We start from the raw sequence: 18,651 nt of genomic DNA, 5'->3' as shown, positions 1-18,651 counted from the left end.
GGTGACTGTGAGGCATGGGGGTGAGATTGCAAAATGAGGGTGAGTGTGTGTGTTAATTGTCCATGGGATGTGTGCATCGCTGGCTAGGACAGCATTTATTGGCAATCCCTAATTGCCCTTGAGAAGGTGGTAGTGAGCTGCCTTCTTGAACCGCTGCAATCAACAGTGCTTTTAGGAATGGAGTTCCAGGATTTTGGAGTGGCGATATGGTTCCAAGTCAGGATGATTTGTGCTTTGGAGGGGAACTTGCAGGTGGTGGTGTTCCCATGCATCTGCTGCCTTTGTCCTTCTAAGTGGTAGAGGTCGCGGGTTTGGAAGGTGCTGTCTAAGGAGCCTTGATGCGTTGCTGCAGTGCGTCTTGTAGATAGTACGCACTGCTGCCACTGTAGGTCGGTGGTGGAAGGAGTGAATGTTTGTGAATGGCGGGCTGCCTTGTCCTGGATGGTGTTGAGCTTCTTGAGTGTTGTTGGAGCTGCACCCATCCAGGCAAGTGGAGACTATTCCATCACACTCCTGATGTGCCTTGTAGATGATGGACAGGCTTTGGGGAGTCAGGAGGTGAGTTACTCGCTGCAAGATTCCTAGCCTCTGGCCTGCTCTTGTGGCCACAGTATTTATATGGCTACTCCAGTTCAGTTTCTGGTCAATGGTAACCCCCCAGGATGTTGATAGTGGGGGATTCAACAATCATAATGTCATTGAACGTCAGGGGGAGATGGTTAGATTCTCTCTTGTTGGAGATGGTCATTGCCTGGCACTTGTGTGGCACAAATGTTATTTGCCACTTATCAACCCAATCCTGGATATTGTCCAGATCTTGCTGCATTTCTATATGGACTGTTTCAGTATCTGAGGTGCCTGGAGAGAAAACAATGAATGTAACAAACAATGAAGGTGTGTTGGTCTGAGGAGTGTTGTGCAGAAGAGTGCTGGAAAAGTCAGAATGTGGATATTGGCACATGAAAATGTTATACCGCTCACCTTTTCTGACCTTCTGAGCTTCTTGAACTTCTTGGGGCACTGTCTCCAACTTCTGCTGCTGACTTACTCGACCACTTCCATCCATCCCTGCTTCATGTAAGAGGTTGGCCCCTTCCTGTTGTTCTTGAGAAACATCACCTCACTTCAATCCCTCAAATCCCACAGCAACCCAGGGGGCAGCCTTCTCAGAAGCCCTTTGCATTCCTGTGGTTGCTGAAGCCTCGGGAATCAATGTACAGTTCAGCCAGTCTGAACCCTGCCAGGGTCACTTTAATTATAAATCCTTCCTTTGACATATGCAGTGCGTCATCCTGCCTGCTCTGTTATTAGTCGAGAAAAGCTTGCCTCAATAAAAAAACTGGTTCTCGACCTGCTACTGTGCTGTGTGCGGGTCTCTTATGTTAAGATTGCGCCCGTAGAGTTCCTTCTGTACCAGCACTGCTCAGTACTTAATCATATTACCAGCATTTTCCTGCACTCATCATAGAGTTCCTCTTGTACTGACACTGTTTGCTCCTAATTCACAGAGTCCTCCTGTACCACTATCGAAATGTACTTAACTGTACTATTGGTTTGTTCTGTTTTCAGTTATTTTTCTCAGTTTTCCCTCTTTTCTCTTGAAGATGTTGAGATACAGTGTCATGGGGGAAATTTTAACCTGTCAGGGTAGGTGGGTTTCTGTGCAGGCGACAACAGCGTGTCGAGAAGCTGGCAAGAACCCGCTGACTTCTGCCTTTAACCTGAGCATATTCTGCAGTATGCGGGAAACTCTGGTGGGACAGGCTAGTCAGGTATTTAAATATGTAAAATGCTCGTTACCTGCTCTTTCAACCCTGGATTCTGAATTTAACAGTGTGCACATGGGTTTCCCAGGTTGCTGGAGCTCGCCAGGTTAAACAAGGCATGCAGACAGTGAGAGTTGATGGGGTTGAGCAACTGACAGGGAGGAAATGCTTTAAATATTGAGATCTAACACCTGCTTCTTTGTCTAAGTGAAAGGCTTTTGCTCACAGGACTTGTTCTGAGAGTGTGCTTTCCCTGCTTTAGAGATGATTACCAACACTTTGGATATAATTTCTACTCCGAGTTTTTACTTTTGATCGGCCCTTCCTAGCTGTCAACCTTCAGATCAGTATGGAGTGGCTTATGCAAATCCATCTTGGACCTCAGATGAGGAACAAGAGGAGCAGCAGCAGAAACAGCCTTCTCTTTAACCACCTGCCGCTGCACAGGATACAGGGATGAGCATGGGGCTATAGCCCGCAGGAGGTAATACCCCCCAACACAGTGTATACAGGCAGAGGATAAGCTTCCTGGACAAGATTGAGCACCAGTGTCTCATGGAGCTCAAGAGTTTCCCATCAGGTGGTCGCTGACATTTACAGCCTCCTGGAAGAGGACCTCTGGTAAAGTGCGCAAGATTAGCTAGTGGCTGTCAGGTCACCACAGCCTTTCATTTCTTCATCTTCAGTTTTTTTCAGGGATCTGCTGGTGATATTTGTTGAATCTCACAACCTACCACCTATAAGATTCCTCTCTCAGGTGACGGATGCTATGTTTGCCAGGGCCGGTACTTATGTGCATTTCACTCCTGATGAGGCCAGTCAAAATGAGCAAGCACTCAGATTTGCAGGTCTGGCTGGGAGTCATAGATTGAACAATGTGGCAATCAGGGTGCATTCAGATCACCCTAGAGTCGTCTTCAACCAAAAGGGATTCCATTCCATCAGCGTACAGATGATGTGCAACCACTGAAAGATTATCATGCATGTCTGTGCAAGATTCCCAGGGAGCTGCCATGATGCATTCATCCAGTGCCAGTAAAATCTCCCACCGATATTCACACCTTGTAGCAGTCAGTGGATCGCTACTGTACTGCAAGTGTTATCCATTGACAAAATGGACTGACTCCATTGTGCAAACCACACACATACATGTGGGCATCATGCGTACAATGAAAGCTATGTTGCCAAATGCAATACCGTAGAACCATAGAAAAGTTAAGGCACAGAAGGAGGCCATTCAGCCCATCGTGTCTGCGCCAGCTGAAAAAACTAGCCGCCCAATCTAATCCCTCCTTCCAGCACCTGGTGGAAGGCTGCTAACTTGCCATGGAAGAGACTGCAAATAGTCTTGGAGGACAACCTCAAGCAGCCCTGGAGCTAAAAGGCCCAGGTTTAGACTGCACTATCTCAGCATGGGTAGCAGCAGTCAGGCAACAGCAGGGCATTGGTAGAGTGGGAGGATGAATGCTGTCATCCTGAGAGAGTACAGCAGGTTCGTGCCACTATCCTGGGTCAGTGCCTCAGCAATGCTGTTAATCTGTTGGGAGGACAGATTGCTGGACTGCAACGAGATCCTGCAAACTCCTTTGAACATTGTTATCTGCAGTCTGAGCTAGCATGGCAGCAATTAATGTTTGCATGAGGGCAGTCTAAGCTTGCGTGGCAGCAAGCTGACTGTGCATGACAGACTTCTGAGTTTCCAGTGTAGCACCCAAACATTGGATGACTTCTGTTGGTGCTGCATTGGAAGCTGGCACATTGGCCATTAGATGCTCAATCATGCTTGGGTCCAAAAATGTGTTAATGGAGTTAGCCACCACTTCTGTGCTAGAGAGGATGGGCTCCAAGTTCTGCAAAGTTGATGCCAGACTCCTCCATGTTCCTTGACATTGTACACAGGCTTTCCGGTAGGCCTGTCAATACAACAAGCATTGCATTGTGCATACCCATCATCCTTCTGTAACCCACCCTATTGAAGTGCTCATTTGAGCCCTCTGTAGCAGAACTTATGTGTGACTTCGCCCTCTGGGGAGCTGGCCTTTCCCCGCCCATGCTGCAAGCCACTCCTGCCCATTGTCCTACAACATGCAGAACCCACCTCTAATATATCCTCTAAATTACACATGGTGTTAGTATCTGAGCTGGTGCCAGCAAGTGTGAGATCAAGTGACGGTATTGCTTCTTCATTACTGTCTCTTGCTCTTCCGCCACTGCCTGGCCAAGTTGCAGTTCTTGGGTATCTGAAAGGAGAAGAGCACAAGGGTAGGGCTTTAGTGAGAGGAGGAGTGGTGGGAAGAAAGAGGCGCATGCTTACACCATCTGCAGCTTCAAAATCAGAAGAGATTGTGGGACGAGGGGTAAGTGGGATGTGAGGAGCAGGATTAGGTATCTGAGGATATCTTCATCTACTATTATTTCAGCCCCATTGCTGGTTGCTGCCTCAGAAATGGAGGCTCCAATGATGGTGCGTATTGTCTCTTCCATGGGGATAAGGGTATGCCTGTCCCCTGCTGGTTAGCACTTGCTTCCTCTGGTTGTGCGCCATTTTGTCCTGCAAGAGGAAAGCATGTCAGTGCGTGTGGTGCAACATGTTTGGGTAATGTGGGTGCCATGTTTGAAGAGCTGGTGCTGTGTACAAGCTGTGAGATGTGGGTGTGAAGCTTGCAGCAGCACTAAGTGGGTAAGGATGAGGTAAAGCTATGAATGTGACATATGAGTCCTGATTGATAGAGATCGTTAGTTGGTGAATGATGGCTATGGTTGGTAGGATATGGCAATTGAAGATGCATTCACTGATCATGATCAGTCATGTGAGGTCCTTGAACTTTTTATGACACTGCATCCAGGTCATTGGGGATTGACTCCTGACATTGACCGTCATGGCTACCTTGGCCCAATACCTTCCGACAGTTTGTCTGGAGGGCCTCCTGGCCCCCTGTTGATAGAGCATATTTCTCCTCCGAAATGAGAACAGAATGTGCCGGAGATAGCAGGTCTGGCAGTATCTGTCTAGAGAGAAACAGAGTTAATGTTTCAGATCTGTGACCCTTCATCAGATTTCTCCTCCTATGCACCTCTTTGACCAAGACCTCTAGTACAATATTGGAAATTTCTTGGAGCCTATGCTCTCCCATGTTGTGCTATTATGTTATTACATCATTTTCCACACCAGAATGAGTTCTGCAATGACTTCTAGCACCAGCACCAGCCACAATGCACCTTCCCTTTAAGAGGAAATGCTGGAATCACTCAGCAGGTCTGGCAGCATCTGTGGAAAGAGAAGCAGAGTTAACGTTTTGGGTCAGTGACCCTTCTTCGGAACTGACAAATATTAGAAAAGTCACAGATTATAAACAAGTGAGGTGGGGGTGGGGCAAGAGATAACAAAGGAGAAGGTGCAGATTGGACCGGGCCACATAGCTGACCAAAAGGTCACGGAGAAAAGGCAAACAATATGTAATGGTGTGTTGAAAGACAAAGCATTAGTACAGATTAGGTGTAAATACACTGAATATTGAACAGCAGCAAGTGCAAACCTGAAGAAAAACAACCTGAAAAAAACAGTGGGTAAGCAAACTGAACAAACTAAGATGAAATGAAATAAATGCAAAAAAAGATTGTAAAAAATGTAAAAAGGAATGTAAAAAAAAAGGAAGAAAAAATAACTAAAAATGAAAGTAAAATGGGGGGCTGTCATGCTCTGAAATTATTGAACTCAATGTTCAGTCCGGCAGGCTGTAGTGTGCCTAATCGGTAGATGAGATGCTGTTCCTCGAGCTTGCGTTGATGTTCACTGGAACACTGCAGCAATCCCAGGACAGAGATGTGAGCATGAGAGCAGGGGGGAGTGTTGAAATGGCAAGCAACCGGAAGCTCAGGGTCCTGCTTGCGGACCCGCTCAGTCCGCAAGCAGGACCCTGAGCTTCCGGTTGCTTGCCATTTCAACACTTCCCCCTGCTCTCATGCTCACATCTCTGTCCTGGGATTGCTGCAGTGTTCCAGTGAACATCAACGCAAGCTCGAGGAACAGCATCTCATCTACCGATTAGGCACACTACATTCTGCCGGACTGAACATTGAGTTCAATAATTTCAGAGCATGACAGCCCCCCATTTTACTTTCATTTTTAGTTATTTTTTCTTCTTTTTTTTTACATTCCTTTTTACATTTTTTACAATCTTTTTTTGCATTTATTTCATTTCATCTTAGTTTGTTCAGTTTGCTTACCCACTGTTTTTTTCAGGTTGTTTTTCTTCAGGTTTGCACTTGCTGCTGTTCAATATTCAGTGTATTCACACCTAATCTGTACTAATGCTTTGTCTTTCAACACACCATTAACATATTGTTTGCCTTTTCTCCGTGACCTTTTGGTCAGCTATGTGGCCCGGTCCAATCTGCACCTTCTCCTTTGTTATCTCTTGCCCCACCCCCACCTCACTTGTTTATAATCTGTGACTTTTCTAATATTTGTCAGTTCCGAAGAAGGGTCACTGACCCGAAACGTTAACTCTGCTTCTCTTTCCACAGATGCTGCCAGACCTGCTGAGTGATTCCAGCATTTCTTGTTTTTGTTTCAGATTTCCAGCATCCGCAGTATTTTGCTTTTATTCCCTTTAAGAGGTGCAGGTTAGCTTTAAATAGTGCAAGGTAACTTTAACTGGTGCTAACCGCTCATATTTTGGGCTCAGGTGTGCAGCCACTCAACAGCATGGTTAGTGTTGGCTGGACACTGCAATCATGTTCATTAGCAGGCAGCATGTACTTGGTGTGCTGCCTGCATGGGAAGCAATGGGTGTGAATTAATCTCGCATCGTGTTCCTCGCACCTATTTTCAGGGGGCTATTGAATGTGGCACCCATTATATTAACTGAAAACAAATATTTGATACGCCCAAACCTCTGGGGCTATAACTCTTGTGGCTTGATGAGCAGGTTCACCAAGATTAATTAGATTTTTTACTTAGAAGTAATGTAATTCTTTTGTTCATATTTATCTAAAGGAGTAATTCAGCAAAATGTTTCATGTTCTTTTTAAAATGTTTTCATTAGCCAAAAATTTTCCAGACAAGTAACAAAAAAAGCATTTCATTGAGTACTTTAAGTGCTTTCAAAAGGAGTCATCAAGCAGCGAGATAAGTGGTTTTTAATTGCTGTTTGTCTCTTTCCAGGGTCCCTTTGTGCTGACTAATAAAGTCTTATTGCTCAGTAAAGGTGAATTAAGTGCCATTTCTAATCTGATACTGGATATTCAAGATGATGACAACCCCTCGGATGTGGTACTGACAGTTTTAGATCCTCCAAAACATGGTCGCCTAACTTTGCGCCAAACAGATGCAAGCGTACAGCAGTTCCGATTGGAAGATCTCAAAAGGGGAGAGCTGTATTATGCTCATGATGGAAGCAATAGCCAGCATGACCAGGTGCTACTGCAGATAAACGATGGCCATAACGTCCTGAATATTCTTTTCCAGATCAAAATTACCCAGCAGGTACTGACCCAAATTACTTCTGTAAACCATACTTATTAATTATATGCAGCCCTTTTTGGATGAGAGGGTAGAATTTTTAATTTATTAAGAATATTAGTATTGTGCCATTTTTTAGTCACAGTACCAGATATGATGTAGCTTGAATAAGTTCACAGTATGTTGTCCGATCAGCCTAAAGGCAGGTACCACTGTGGCACTTCCACTTCCAACAGTACCTGTGCTGAGTATGTGATTGCCAGTTTGGACTGAATTGTGATTTTTTTTTAATTCTATGGACCTGCATTTATGAAGAACTGAGATGAAACTCAGGACCGCTGTTCTAATTTGATTCAGGAGGCTTTTGTTCTACTTATTTGTTTTAAATTAATGACGTGACTGGCGATGGGAAGTCATTGCGGTCCCCAGTGCAACATAACATGATTGAAGATGCCGATATAAAGAAAACATCTTGAATTATTTAAATAAATTTCCATTGGGCCAAATGCAGTCAGTCAATCAATTGCAATAGAATATGCAACCCTCTAAATTTTAATTGCCCCTTCACTGCCATATCATCATTTGATGCCAGCAATGCAACAGCATATTGTTAAATCAACATTTAATTTGAGTATACCTGCTTGGGAGAATCTAGTAGATTGGCTTAGATTCTCCTATGCACTCCTGCCCCTCATTGCTGTTAAGACTCTACCTCTCCATCCTCAAGTTTAAGGATCCTGGTATCTAGCCATCCCAAATGTTGCCAGACCCTGTCTCCTCTCTCCCACCAATGCTGCTTGATCCTGGGATCCCACTCTAATTCAGCGTGATCCCAGAATCACATTCAGCAGTGTTGCCATGCCCTGGGAGTCTCTCCTGAGTACTGCCAGACTTTGCATAGCTACTTCCAATATTTCCTGATTCCATGATTTCCTCCTAGTGCTTCCGTATCTTGTGATGCCCCTCACTGTGTTGCCATATCATGACACCCAACCACCCTACCCCATACACACATATGCCAAGAACCTCCCCCCTCCTCTTCTGATATCAGCTAATCCCCACCCCTGGGCTCCCTATTTCATTCTCCGCTATGCTGCCCCCAGGATCTTCCACCCCAGACTTGACAGACCTTGGTACCTCCCCCAGTGCTGTATGACCCTTGTATCTTCCCTGCTGTAGTGCTGCCATATCTCAGAAGCCTTATCCCTCTATCAGTTGGTAGAGTTCCTCAATGCTTCCAGACCCTTTTTGCTGCTCCCAATTCCTAGGATACCACAACCCACTCAACCCTGTCAGATCTCAAGACCTCACTCAACACAGCTAGACTGCCTTGCCCTGCTTCCCTTGCGACTCTTTCCCCCTCCACCCCCCCCCCCCCCCCGCCCCACCGTACTACCAGATGCCAGGGCTCCCAAGCTGTGGCACACCAGACGAATCCCTCAGTGCTCCATAGCTCATCATCATCTTCAGTGATGCCACCCTCTGCACCTAGCTTAATTTGCCATTTTCTTTATTTGCCCTTAATTTGAAAATATGACCCCTTCTCCTAATTTATTTCACTGTGGACAAAATTAACTAGATCCAAATTCTCTAACCCTTTCATTATTTTAAGAATAGTTATAAAGCAACCTCTTCTCATAGCTCCATCTGCATAGTGCTAGAATCAGTCTAGCAATTATTGTTTTCAGATAATGGGAAATTGAGCTGAATTAGAATGAATGAAGCTGCTGATTATATCTGATATGAAGTCATCTTTTGTGGCCAGTGTTCTGAATATACAGAGAACTTGGCAGGTTCATTTCCTTTCTAGTAAATTCTATGCACTTATATCCGAAAGTGCTACTCATAGCATTCCATTAGCATTAGGATGAAAACTTTTGACCCTGATTACATTGTGCCTATTCAAATTATGTTATTTGACTTCCATGAAAGTCCACACAGCAAAGCTGCTCAGGGACAGTGGTGTTCACGAGAAGCACACCTAAGGAAATAGCAGGCACTGCCTATAATTTTCCAATGATTAATTTTAATGAATGGAATAAGACATCTGTGTGCCCATAACTGTCTCAGCATGTGCTTCTTAAGAGCACTATTGTCCAGCTCAACAACTCTGAGCCGCAGTTCCTCGAGCTGTATTCACTTACTGAAGATATGGTTGTCCAGGATGGCAGTGCTCTCCACAAACTCCCATGTGCAGCAGTTATGTCACACCACCTGCCCTGCAATGTTTATCTAATCTTATTTACTTACTTAATTGATTGTGTTAATGAGTTAATTTTTAATTGAATTGATTATCTAATGATTTATCAAGTTTAAGTTACTAATTTAGTAAGCTGAAATAATAGCAAGTTACAGTTTCCGAGCTTAGAGATAAAAGAAGAACACTCACCAGCCTCTGGAGGTAAAAGAGAGAATAAGAAGTAGCACCACCTTCCCCCAATTCCTACATGCACCAAATTCCCAACTTTAGCACTCTGGTAATGAAGCACTCTTTCACAACCACTCTGGGCGGTAGCAAATTCTGTGTACTTATTTAGAGAGCTTATAATTCGCATCCAAGTTACATATGCTAACACAGCTACCTGCTATGGTAATTAACTCCTATTCAGGCAATCACTTTCAGCTCATTGACAGTTAACTACCACTGATAGGCTAACTTGCAGTTCTTTTACAGATTTTAAAGTTCTAAGTCAAATTCTAAATGTTAAACAAAATTTCAGATTGAGAAATGCTTACCAGAGAATTCCCAGTTGCATCAAATTCCTGGCTTTAGCACTCTGTTAATGAAGCACTCTTCAAATATGCCATCACTACGCCTCTTAAATGGGGTAATTGGAAGTTATTACAGCACATCCACTACTACTCTGGCTGAGATCAGATAATTCATCACAGACCTGGGCAATACTGAGCTGCATGATTCGTTAGCTCACCAGCGACAACCACAATTTATATTTCTATAGCACCTTTAATATAGTAAAACATCCAAAGGCATTTCACAGAAATGTTACCAAAGAACATTTGACACCGACCCACATAAGGAGATATTAGGATAGAGGACCAAAACCTTGGTCTAAGATAGTTTTTAAGGAGTGCCTTAAAGCAGGAGAGGCAGGGGGGTTTAGGAAGGGAGCTGCAGGTAGTGAAGTGATTAAAATCAGGAAAGCGCATGAGGCCAGATTTGGTGAAGCACAGAAATCTTGGAGGGTTGTAGAGCAGAATGAGGTTGCAGAGATAGGGAGGGATGAAACCATGGAAGGATTTGTAACTGAGGATGAGAATTTTAAAATCGAGGTGTTGCCAGATCTGGAAAAAATGTATATCAGTGAGCACAGGGGCCATGGGGGAACAGAACTTGGAGAGAATTAGGATACAGGAAGCAGAGTTTCGGATGAGCTCAAGTTTATGTAGGGTGGAAGATGGGAGGCCGGCCAGGGATCATTGGAAATAGTAAAGTCTAGAGTGTCTGCTGTGGCTCAGTTGGTAACATTTATTCTCACCTCTGACTCAGAAGGTTGTGGGTTCAAGCCCCACTCCACAAGACTGACCCTCCAGTGCAGTGCTGAGGGAGTGCTGAACTGTTGAAGGTGCTGTCTTTCAAATGAGACATTAAACCAGCGTGCTCTGTTAAGTGGATGTAAAAAAAATCCCATGGTACTATTTTGAATATGTGCGGTGGGGTTATCCCTGATGTCATGGCAATATTTATCCCTCAATCAACATCACAAAAGCAAATTATCTGGTCATTATCACATTGCTATTTCTGGGATCTTGCTGTGCACAAATTGGCTGTGTTTTGTACATTACAACAGTGACTACATTTCAAAAGTACCTCATTGGCTGTCAAGCACTTTGGGACATCGGGTGGTCGTGAAAAGCAAGTCTTTCTTTTATTTAGAATTGACGCTGTCATGGACAAAAGTTTTAGCAGTAAGCCTTCTATTTACCTACTGAGTCATGGAGAATTGTCACTTCAGCCATAGTGATAATGGAAGTACATGTTGGAAATTGGGGCACACATCTCCCATAATTCTTCATCCAATACACCTTTGTGCTCCCATCATGGAGTTTAACACAGCTGGAGCACATATTGGGAATGTGTGCACATGCCACAGATTTTCTTCCCATTCTAGGGGTGGAATATATTTTTACGCACTTGTTTAGTGTTTTGTTTGTTATTCTTCCACTCATTTTGTGACTCGCTTTCTTCCCTGTCAGTACTTTTACAGTATTGAAAGACTGTGGTGCAAGTTTATAATGCAACATTGCTAAGAAATGCTTATAATGCATAAATAGTGGTAGCCTACAGTGTGGCATCATGGATTGTTTTGAAATGTTTCCTATCAGGTTTGTTCTGAAATTTTGTGCACACATTGGCTTAAATGACAAACATGGCAAATTAACTATTTTTGTCATTGAAACAAACTTTTTTGTAATCTCCCAATTTTTATTACAAAAGCTTTGATCTATAAAGTTTTTTGTATCAGGGAACATATACCACTGTGTCTGTTCTACCTGTATTTACTTCAGCTTAGAGACCATTCAGCACAATGAAAACATGAACACATTCACTCCCTCTAGCTAAAGACCCATCCAGTGATCACATGGATTACAAAACCATGACTCAGATTTGATTGCTTTTCTTACCAGCCTGAACACTCATTAATCAGTGCTGAAGAACAGAAAATTTCAGCAAAAAACAATTGCAACATGAGCTTGTTCTGTTGCTCCTTCAGATCATTGACTTTGTTTCAAATTGCAGTTTGAATGAAATCAATTTTCCTAATTGCCATAGTGTTACTGGATTCTTATGAACAAGGCAAGCTCCACTTGTTTGCTGCCTTTTCGTTAACCTCTTAATTTAAAGTGTTATTGTTTGTTCAAGTGACCCTTTCTCTTCCAGATGTAAATTTTCATCTTATAGAACTGCCCTCAAAAGTACAAAAGTGATGAACTCTTATGTTTCAAAATAAAAGTTCAGAAACATTGCAACTTGATTTTTAAAAATGTTGAATGCTTTGATTTGCATTTATTCCACTGATTAAGCATTAACACAGCAACTTCTATTTATAAAGCATCTTTAACATAGAAAAGAGATCATGCTAGAACTATGTTAATCACTGGGTCGGCCTTTGATGGAGTATTGTGGACAATTCTGGGCAAGATACCTCAGGAAAGATGTCAAGGCCTTTGAAAGGGTACAGACATTGTTTAGCAGGATGTTACCAGGGATCAGGAACTTCAGTTTTGAGGAGAGATTGGAAACGTTAGGACTTCCTTGGAACAGGGAAGCATAAGAAGTGACGTAATGGAGGTTTTCAAGATGATGAGAGGTTTTGCTGGCACAGATTGAGAAAAACTTACTCCTGGTGAGTGGGTCAATAACCAAAAATCATAGATTTAAAATCATTGACAAAAAATCTAGAGGGGAGATGGGGAGAAAGGTTTTTCACTTAGAATTGTTGAGATCTGGAATTGCGCCTGAAATGGTGGTGGAAGCTGCTGCTATAAATAATTTTAAAAGGAATTGGACAGATTCTTGAGGCTCAGGAACTTGCAGGACTCTGGACAAAGAGCAGGGAGGTGGGACTACAACAACACCTCAACAACTTGTATTTATATTTATACCTTTAATGTAATAAAATATCCCAAGGCACTTCCCAGGAGCATTATAAAACACAGTATGACACCGATCCACAAAAGGAGATATTCAGTCAGATGACCAAAAGCTTGATCAAAGAGAGAGGTTCTAAGGAGTGTCTTAAAGGGGGGAAAGTGAGGTGGAGAGGTGTAGGGAGGATATTCCAGAGTTTGCGGCCTAGGCATCTGAAGGCGCGGCCACCAATGGTGGAACGATTAAAATCAGGGATGCAGAAGAGGCCAGAATTAGAGGAGTGCAGATACATTGGAGGGTTGTGGGGCTGGAGGTGATTACAGAGATAGGGAGGGGTGAGGCCATGGAGGGTTTTGAAAACAAGGATGAGAATTTTAAAATCAAGACTTTGCTTGACTGTGAGCCAATGTAGGTCAGCAAACACAGGGATGATAGGGGAATGGGACTTGGTGTGAGTTAAGACACAGGCAGCAGAGCTTTGGATGACCTCAAGTTTACATAGAATGTGTGAGACCAGCCAGAAGTGCGTTGGAATAGTCAGGTCTAGAGGTAACAAAAGCATGAATGAGGGCTTCAGCAGCAGATGAGCTGAGACCAGGGTGAAGTCGAGCAATGTTAGAGGTGGAAATAGACAGTCTTAGTAATGGCACAAATATGAGGCTGGAAGAATATCACCCAGTTGTACAGCTAGGATTACTGTACTCTGCAGGCTGCTTTTCTGCAGGATACAGTATCAGTGATATCTACAGGAAAATCCTCAGCACACAAGAATCAGTTGAAGTGCTTTTCAGAAATACTTCTGCTAATGATGTCAAGGCATTGAGGTATACAGTAGAAAGCACAATAAAGTGAGATTTTGACACAATGGGGACATCCATCAGGGAGATGTTCAAAGACTTTGTAACAATGCCATGATCTTTGCTTGCTGAGATTACTGGCACCTGTTAGGATGCAGCCTCCCATAGTGAAATGCTTGCGGAAGCACAGAGACGGGTGAGTGATTCTCAATTTGCCACCAGTTCATTGTCACCATCCCAGAGCATCCAAAATGCTACATGTGAAATACGTAGTCTGGGATACTGACAAAACTGTCTGCTTTACAATATGTAGAGGCTGATAGCCAGTGGAATCACAGGCAGGCCCATAGGAAATTGCTGGGGTATTATGCAAGGCTATTTCTTCCAGTAGAGTATTATATAAGAAGAAACATAACACGGTAGAGCAGAAAGCACACAGGATCAGCACAATGTGCATCATATCAAACAAATTGTATAAAGGTTAAACTTCTTTACCTAGAGAGTGGTATGTGGAAAATCGCTAGCGCAGGGAGTAGTTGAAAGCTAATAGTATAGATGCATTTAAGGGAAAGCTAGAAAAGCAGACAAGGGAAAAGGGAATAGAGGATTATGCTGATAAGAGTTAGATTTGGAAGGATAGGAGGAGGCTCACAGGGAGCATAATGCCAGCATGGACTGGTTGGGCCGAATAGCCTGTTTCTGTGCAGTATATCCTGTGCAATCCTATGCAGTTCCATTTAAGCTTGTATTCATCACTTTTTAATGTAAGTTAGAACAAAATGAGTTCTGCATTCTTGGAGAAAAAGAAATGCTTAGTTTATTCAATTAGGGCGGCGCAGTGGTTAGCACCGCAGCCTCACAGCTCCAGTAACCCGGATTCGGTTCTGGGTACTGCCTGTGCGGAGTTTGCAAGTTCTCCCTGTGACTGCGTGGGTTTACTACGGGTGCTCCGGTTTCCTCCCACATGCCAAAGACTTGTGTGTTGATAGGTAAATTGGCCATTGTAAAAGAATTGCCCCTAGTGTAGGTAGGTGGTAGGAGAATTGAGGGAAGGTGGGGATGTGAAAGGGAAAATGGGATTAATGTAGTATGTTGATGGTCGTCGTTAGCTCGGTGGGCCGAAGGGCCTGTTTCGGTGCTGTATCTCTCTATGACTCTATGTATTTACAATGAAATGCTTTCTATCTTTTTGCTGACAGAAACAGCTATGTACAGGCCTCAAGAGAAAAAGTTATTGATAGGTGCTGATCACACCTGTGCTGCTTCAGTCACTGGTGGGGTGCTGCTAGTTTCCCATCCTCTTCATGGGGCCTAATTTGCTACAGTGTACTCATACCAGTTTCAGTGGTAATATATATCAAGCTCTGTTTGAACCCCAACTAGAGTATTGCATCCAGTTCTGATCACCACACTTTGGGAAGAATGTGAGGGTCCTTGAGAGGGTGCAGAGGAGATTTAGCAGAATGGTTTCAAGGCTGGAGGATTTTAGTAACAAGGTTGAGTTGGAAAAACTGGTGGTGTTCTCCCTGGAGCAAAAGAGATTGAGGAGAGATTTGATACAAGGTTATGTTCCCATTAACTGATGTTACAAGGACTCAGGGACACAGATTGAAGGTTTTGGGCAAGAGATGCAGGGGGATTGTGAGGAAGAAATTTTTTACACAGTGAGTGGTAATGACCTGGAACTCACTACCCACTAGGGTGGAAGCAGAGATAACCAATGATTTCAAAAGGAAATTGGATGGGCACTTGAGGGAATTAACCCTGCAGGGCTACAGGGATCGAGCGGGAGAGTGGGACTGACTGGATTGCTCTACGGAGAGCCAGCATGAATTCGATGGGCCGAATGGCCTCCTTCTATGCCGTAGATGACTCTATGACTGTTTAGATATGACAAACAATAGATATTCTGCCAACTCACTTTCTTGAGGAGTATTGGGTTTCTGCAGAAGTACCACCAGCTACATTTGGATTGGTAATTTGGATAAGTAATGCCGGCTGGAATTTTGCATTGGGTGGGAGGCCCCGCCCACCAGCCAAAAAGTTGGGGACGAGCCCACCTCTGCCAGGCCTGGGGAGCCGCGCCAGGATTTTACACTCCCCAGGCCCTTAATTGGACTTGGGCGAGATTCCACCTCTGAGGCAAGAAGTCCCGCATCCAAGAGCTGCCAGCCAATCAGTGGACCGGCAGCTCTCAGTTCCAGCAGCGCCACCAGAAGCGGTGGCCACTACTGGGACAGCACCCAGCCAACAGGAGGATTGTGGACGTTGGCCCCGGAAGAGGGGTAAGTTTCGGGGCGTTGCCGAGGACAATTGGCCAGGCCCTGGCAAGGCAAGGGAGGTTAGGGGGTGGGACTTTAATTCAGTGGGGATCGTTGGGGCTTCAGGGGTGCCGTTCATGGGGCAGAGGGTGCCTGATCATGAAGGCCCCCCAGCCCGCAAGGAGGCTGCCAGGTTTTACCTAGTTATCTTCTGTGGTGCCTAAGGTGCCAGCCCTCCACTGGTAAAATACCAGTGGTGACAGGAGGAGACCCTTAAGTGGCAGTTAATAGGCCACTTAGGGGCCTTGATTGGACTGGGGCAGGCAGGCCATTTCTCACTGCCACCACCCCTGATAAACTTGCAGCTGGGGCGGGAAGGCATTGGAAGCAGCACCCCCATCTCCAACTCAATTTTACGACCCCCTCCCACCACCAGCCCGTTCTTGGTGGGGGGGGGTGGGGGGGGGCTGTAAAATTCCGGCCTTTGGGTTTGCTCTCCATCTGGTACTACACACTGCTACTGAACTTCATGTATGATGATGTATGGCAGATATTGGCACCTCTTGCCTCAATGATGCAGCGTTGAGCTACATATTGGCTGATCCTGATTCAAACCAGAATGAAACACGTGTTGATGCCTCGTGTAGAAACTTAGTTCAGGGGTTACTATAATTTTCACATGTTCACTGTCTGAATATTGTTCATCTGCATCTTCATTTTGTTCCTTTTGAGCTGACATGATGGCCGGATTCATGTTCTAGAAAGTCTGCCTTCTAATTTTAACATTCCCCATTAACAGTTAGGTAAGTCGTAAAAGAAAAAGCAGCAATAGCGGGTCTGGGCATTCATGAGCTTTAGAAATTATAGGGCTAATTTGTTTTTCTCATCCTTGTCCCCCAGGGTAATTCCCAGTTCCTTGATAATAAAGACGAACGAATGGAGTCCAAGGGCTCGATTTTACTACAGCCTTCCGGACCAAATGGGGGTACTGAGCCTGCACTTTCTGGCAGCAAGCCCGGAGGCGGCTTCCTAATTGGCCCCTCCAGGTTCGGTGTCCTATTAAGGATGGCAGGTGGGCTCCATATGTTGCCGGCAGCAATCAGGGTGCCGGCATCTCTGGAGCCTTGGCAGCCCCACCAGGAGAGATGGACGCTGCTGAGGCAGGTTTAGGACTGCGAGGGCACCTCAACATGGAGGCACCCTTGGAGGTGTAGGTCTACATTAAAAATTGAGGGGTGAAGCTATTAGGCCCCTCGGAGCGGAGGGAAACTCCTCTGGGTGGATCGTTTAGGCCACAGGTGCGGCCTGTCCTGCCCATGGCCCATTCTTTGGGGCATGAAATCTCTGGCTCCAATGACCACCACCCCTCCGCCACGCCCCCCCCCCACCACCCCAGGCTGCTGCAGGGAAGCCACCTCCATTGAGCTCGCAGCCTCTGCACACGGTGGGGGGCTATTCTGCCGACAGCAAAATGCTGGTGAGTGTGCAAATTGCCCATAATTGGAGCCGAAAGCATCTTAATTGGCTGCCTGCCTTTGTGGACCAGGCAGCCGATCCTTCTGCCAGCCTGCCCCTGGAAAAGTTCTTTGGTGGCAGGAATGCATCAGGGAGCCATCCTGTCGCGGTTCCCCGCTATTTTCCCAACCCACCCCTAGCCTCCTTTTCCAAGCCCAGAGTCTCCACTCCTTTTATGTTGCACCAGGATGTCTGGTGCTCACTTGGGAGGGGGAGGACATAGAACCAAGCTTGTACCTAGAGTAAGCGATGGCCTGACGAATCTTAGTTACTGAGGCAGGAATAAACATTCCTAGCCTCCTCTTGTGTCACTTCCCTTTACGACCATTTCCTGGTATCTCAATGCTTGGTTCCTCAAAAACCATGGCACTATGGCCAACCCCAGCTACCATGGAGGTCATGAGTGCAGCCTGAAGTCTTTAAGGTGAGTTAAGCTGTGTAGGATCCTGGTGCATCTCCACATCCCTCATTCATCCCAGGATGTTGAAGGGAGACTTGCAGTCTTGTCTGACTTTCCTGTCCCTTCCACCATGGGACAGGTCTGCAGTAGGGGTGTGTCTGGGTTGTGAAATCCCAGTCCATTTGTGCTGGGAATGCTGGAGGTGGGGGAGTGAGGGTGAAAAATATGACCTCTACTCACAGAGACAAGTTTAGGGGAAAAATGTGTTGTTGTCCATTAATGCTAACACTTCAAATTCCTATTCCATAACTTTACTGTGTGTCAACTCTAACAGTATAGAATAAACTAAACTCCTTAATATGCTGAATTCTAATTTCTTTCCAACTTGGAGGTGACTGCATTAAGCACTGCCACCCTGTGGAAGTTTGTGGTTTCAATGCAAACTTTGTTTTCAACTCTCAGTGAAAAGGAGTGAAGTGCTTCACAATTTCTGTTTTGAGTTTCATTTCATGGCATATAATTACATCTAGAATGAAATATTTGGCACTTTAAAAAGAACCAGAGTATTTGTAGAAACATTGGCAAGTAACGTTCATATCATTATTTCTCTCAGTCATACTCAGACTATTTGGTTCCTTATGCAAAGCTGCTTAAAATGTGGATAATGTCAATAGAATTGTGCCTTGCTGTCTCCATATTACAATAGGGTCATAGAGTTATACAGCACAGAAACAGGACCTTCGGCTCATCTTGTCTGTGCCGGCCATACAGCACCCAACTATTCTAATCCCATATACCTGCACTTGGCCCGTAGCCTTGTATGCTATGGCGTTTCAA

General features: G+C 44.7%; 1 protein-coding gene across 3 annotated transcripts in view; it reads left to right on the top strand.

Moving 5' to 3' along the window:
• Positions 1–18,651, top strand: part of fras1 (Fraser extracellular matrix complex subunit 1) — a 617,312-nt gene that overhangs the window by 404,576 nt on the left and 194,085 nt on the right. For all 3 annotated transcript variants that reach the window (XM_068039139.1, XM_068039130.1, XM_068039149.1), the window contains exon 29: positions 6,934–7,254. In XM_068039139.1, coding sequence (XP_067895240.1) covers positions 6,934–7,254 — 321 coding nt within the window. The remainder of the gene's footprint in view (positions 1–6,933; positions 7,255–18,651) is intronic.

Source organism: Heterodontus francisci, chromosome 1, assembly GCF_036365525.1.
Source record: "Heterodontus francisci isolate sHetFra1 chromosome 1, sHetFra1.hap1, whole genome shotgun sequence".
In the NCBI taxonomy this organism is placed as follows: Eukaryota; Metazoa; Chordata; class Chondrichthyes; order Heterodontiformes; family Heterodontidae; genus Heterodontus; species Heterodontus francisci.
Note: the sequence above shows the minus strand (reverse complement) of the source record. Positions and strands in the feature narration are given on the sequence as shown.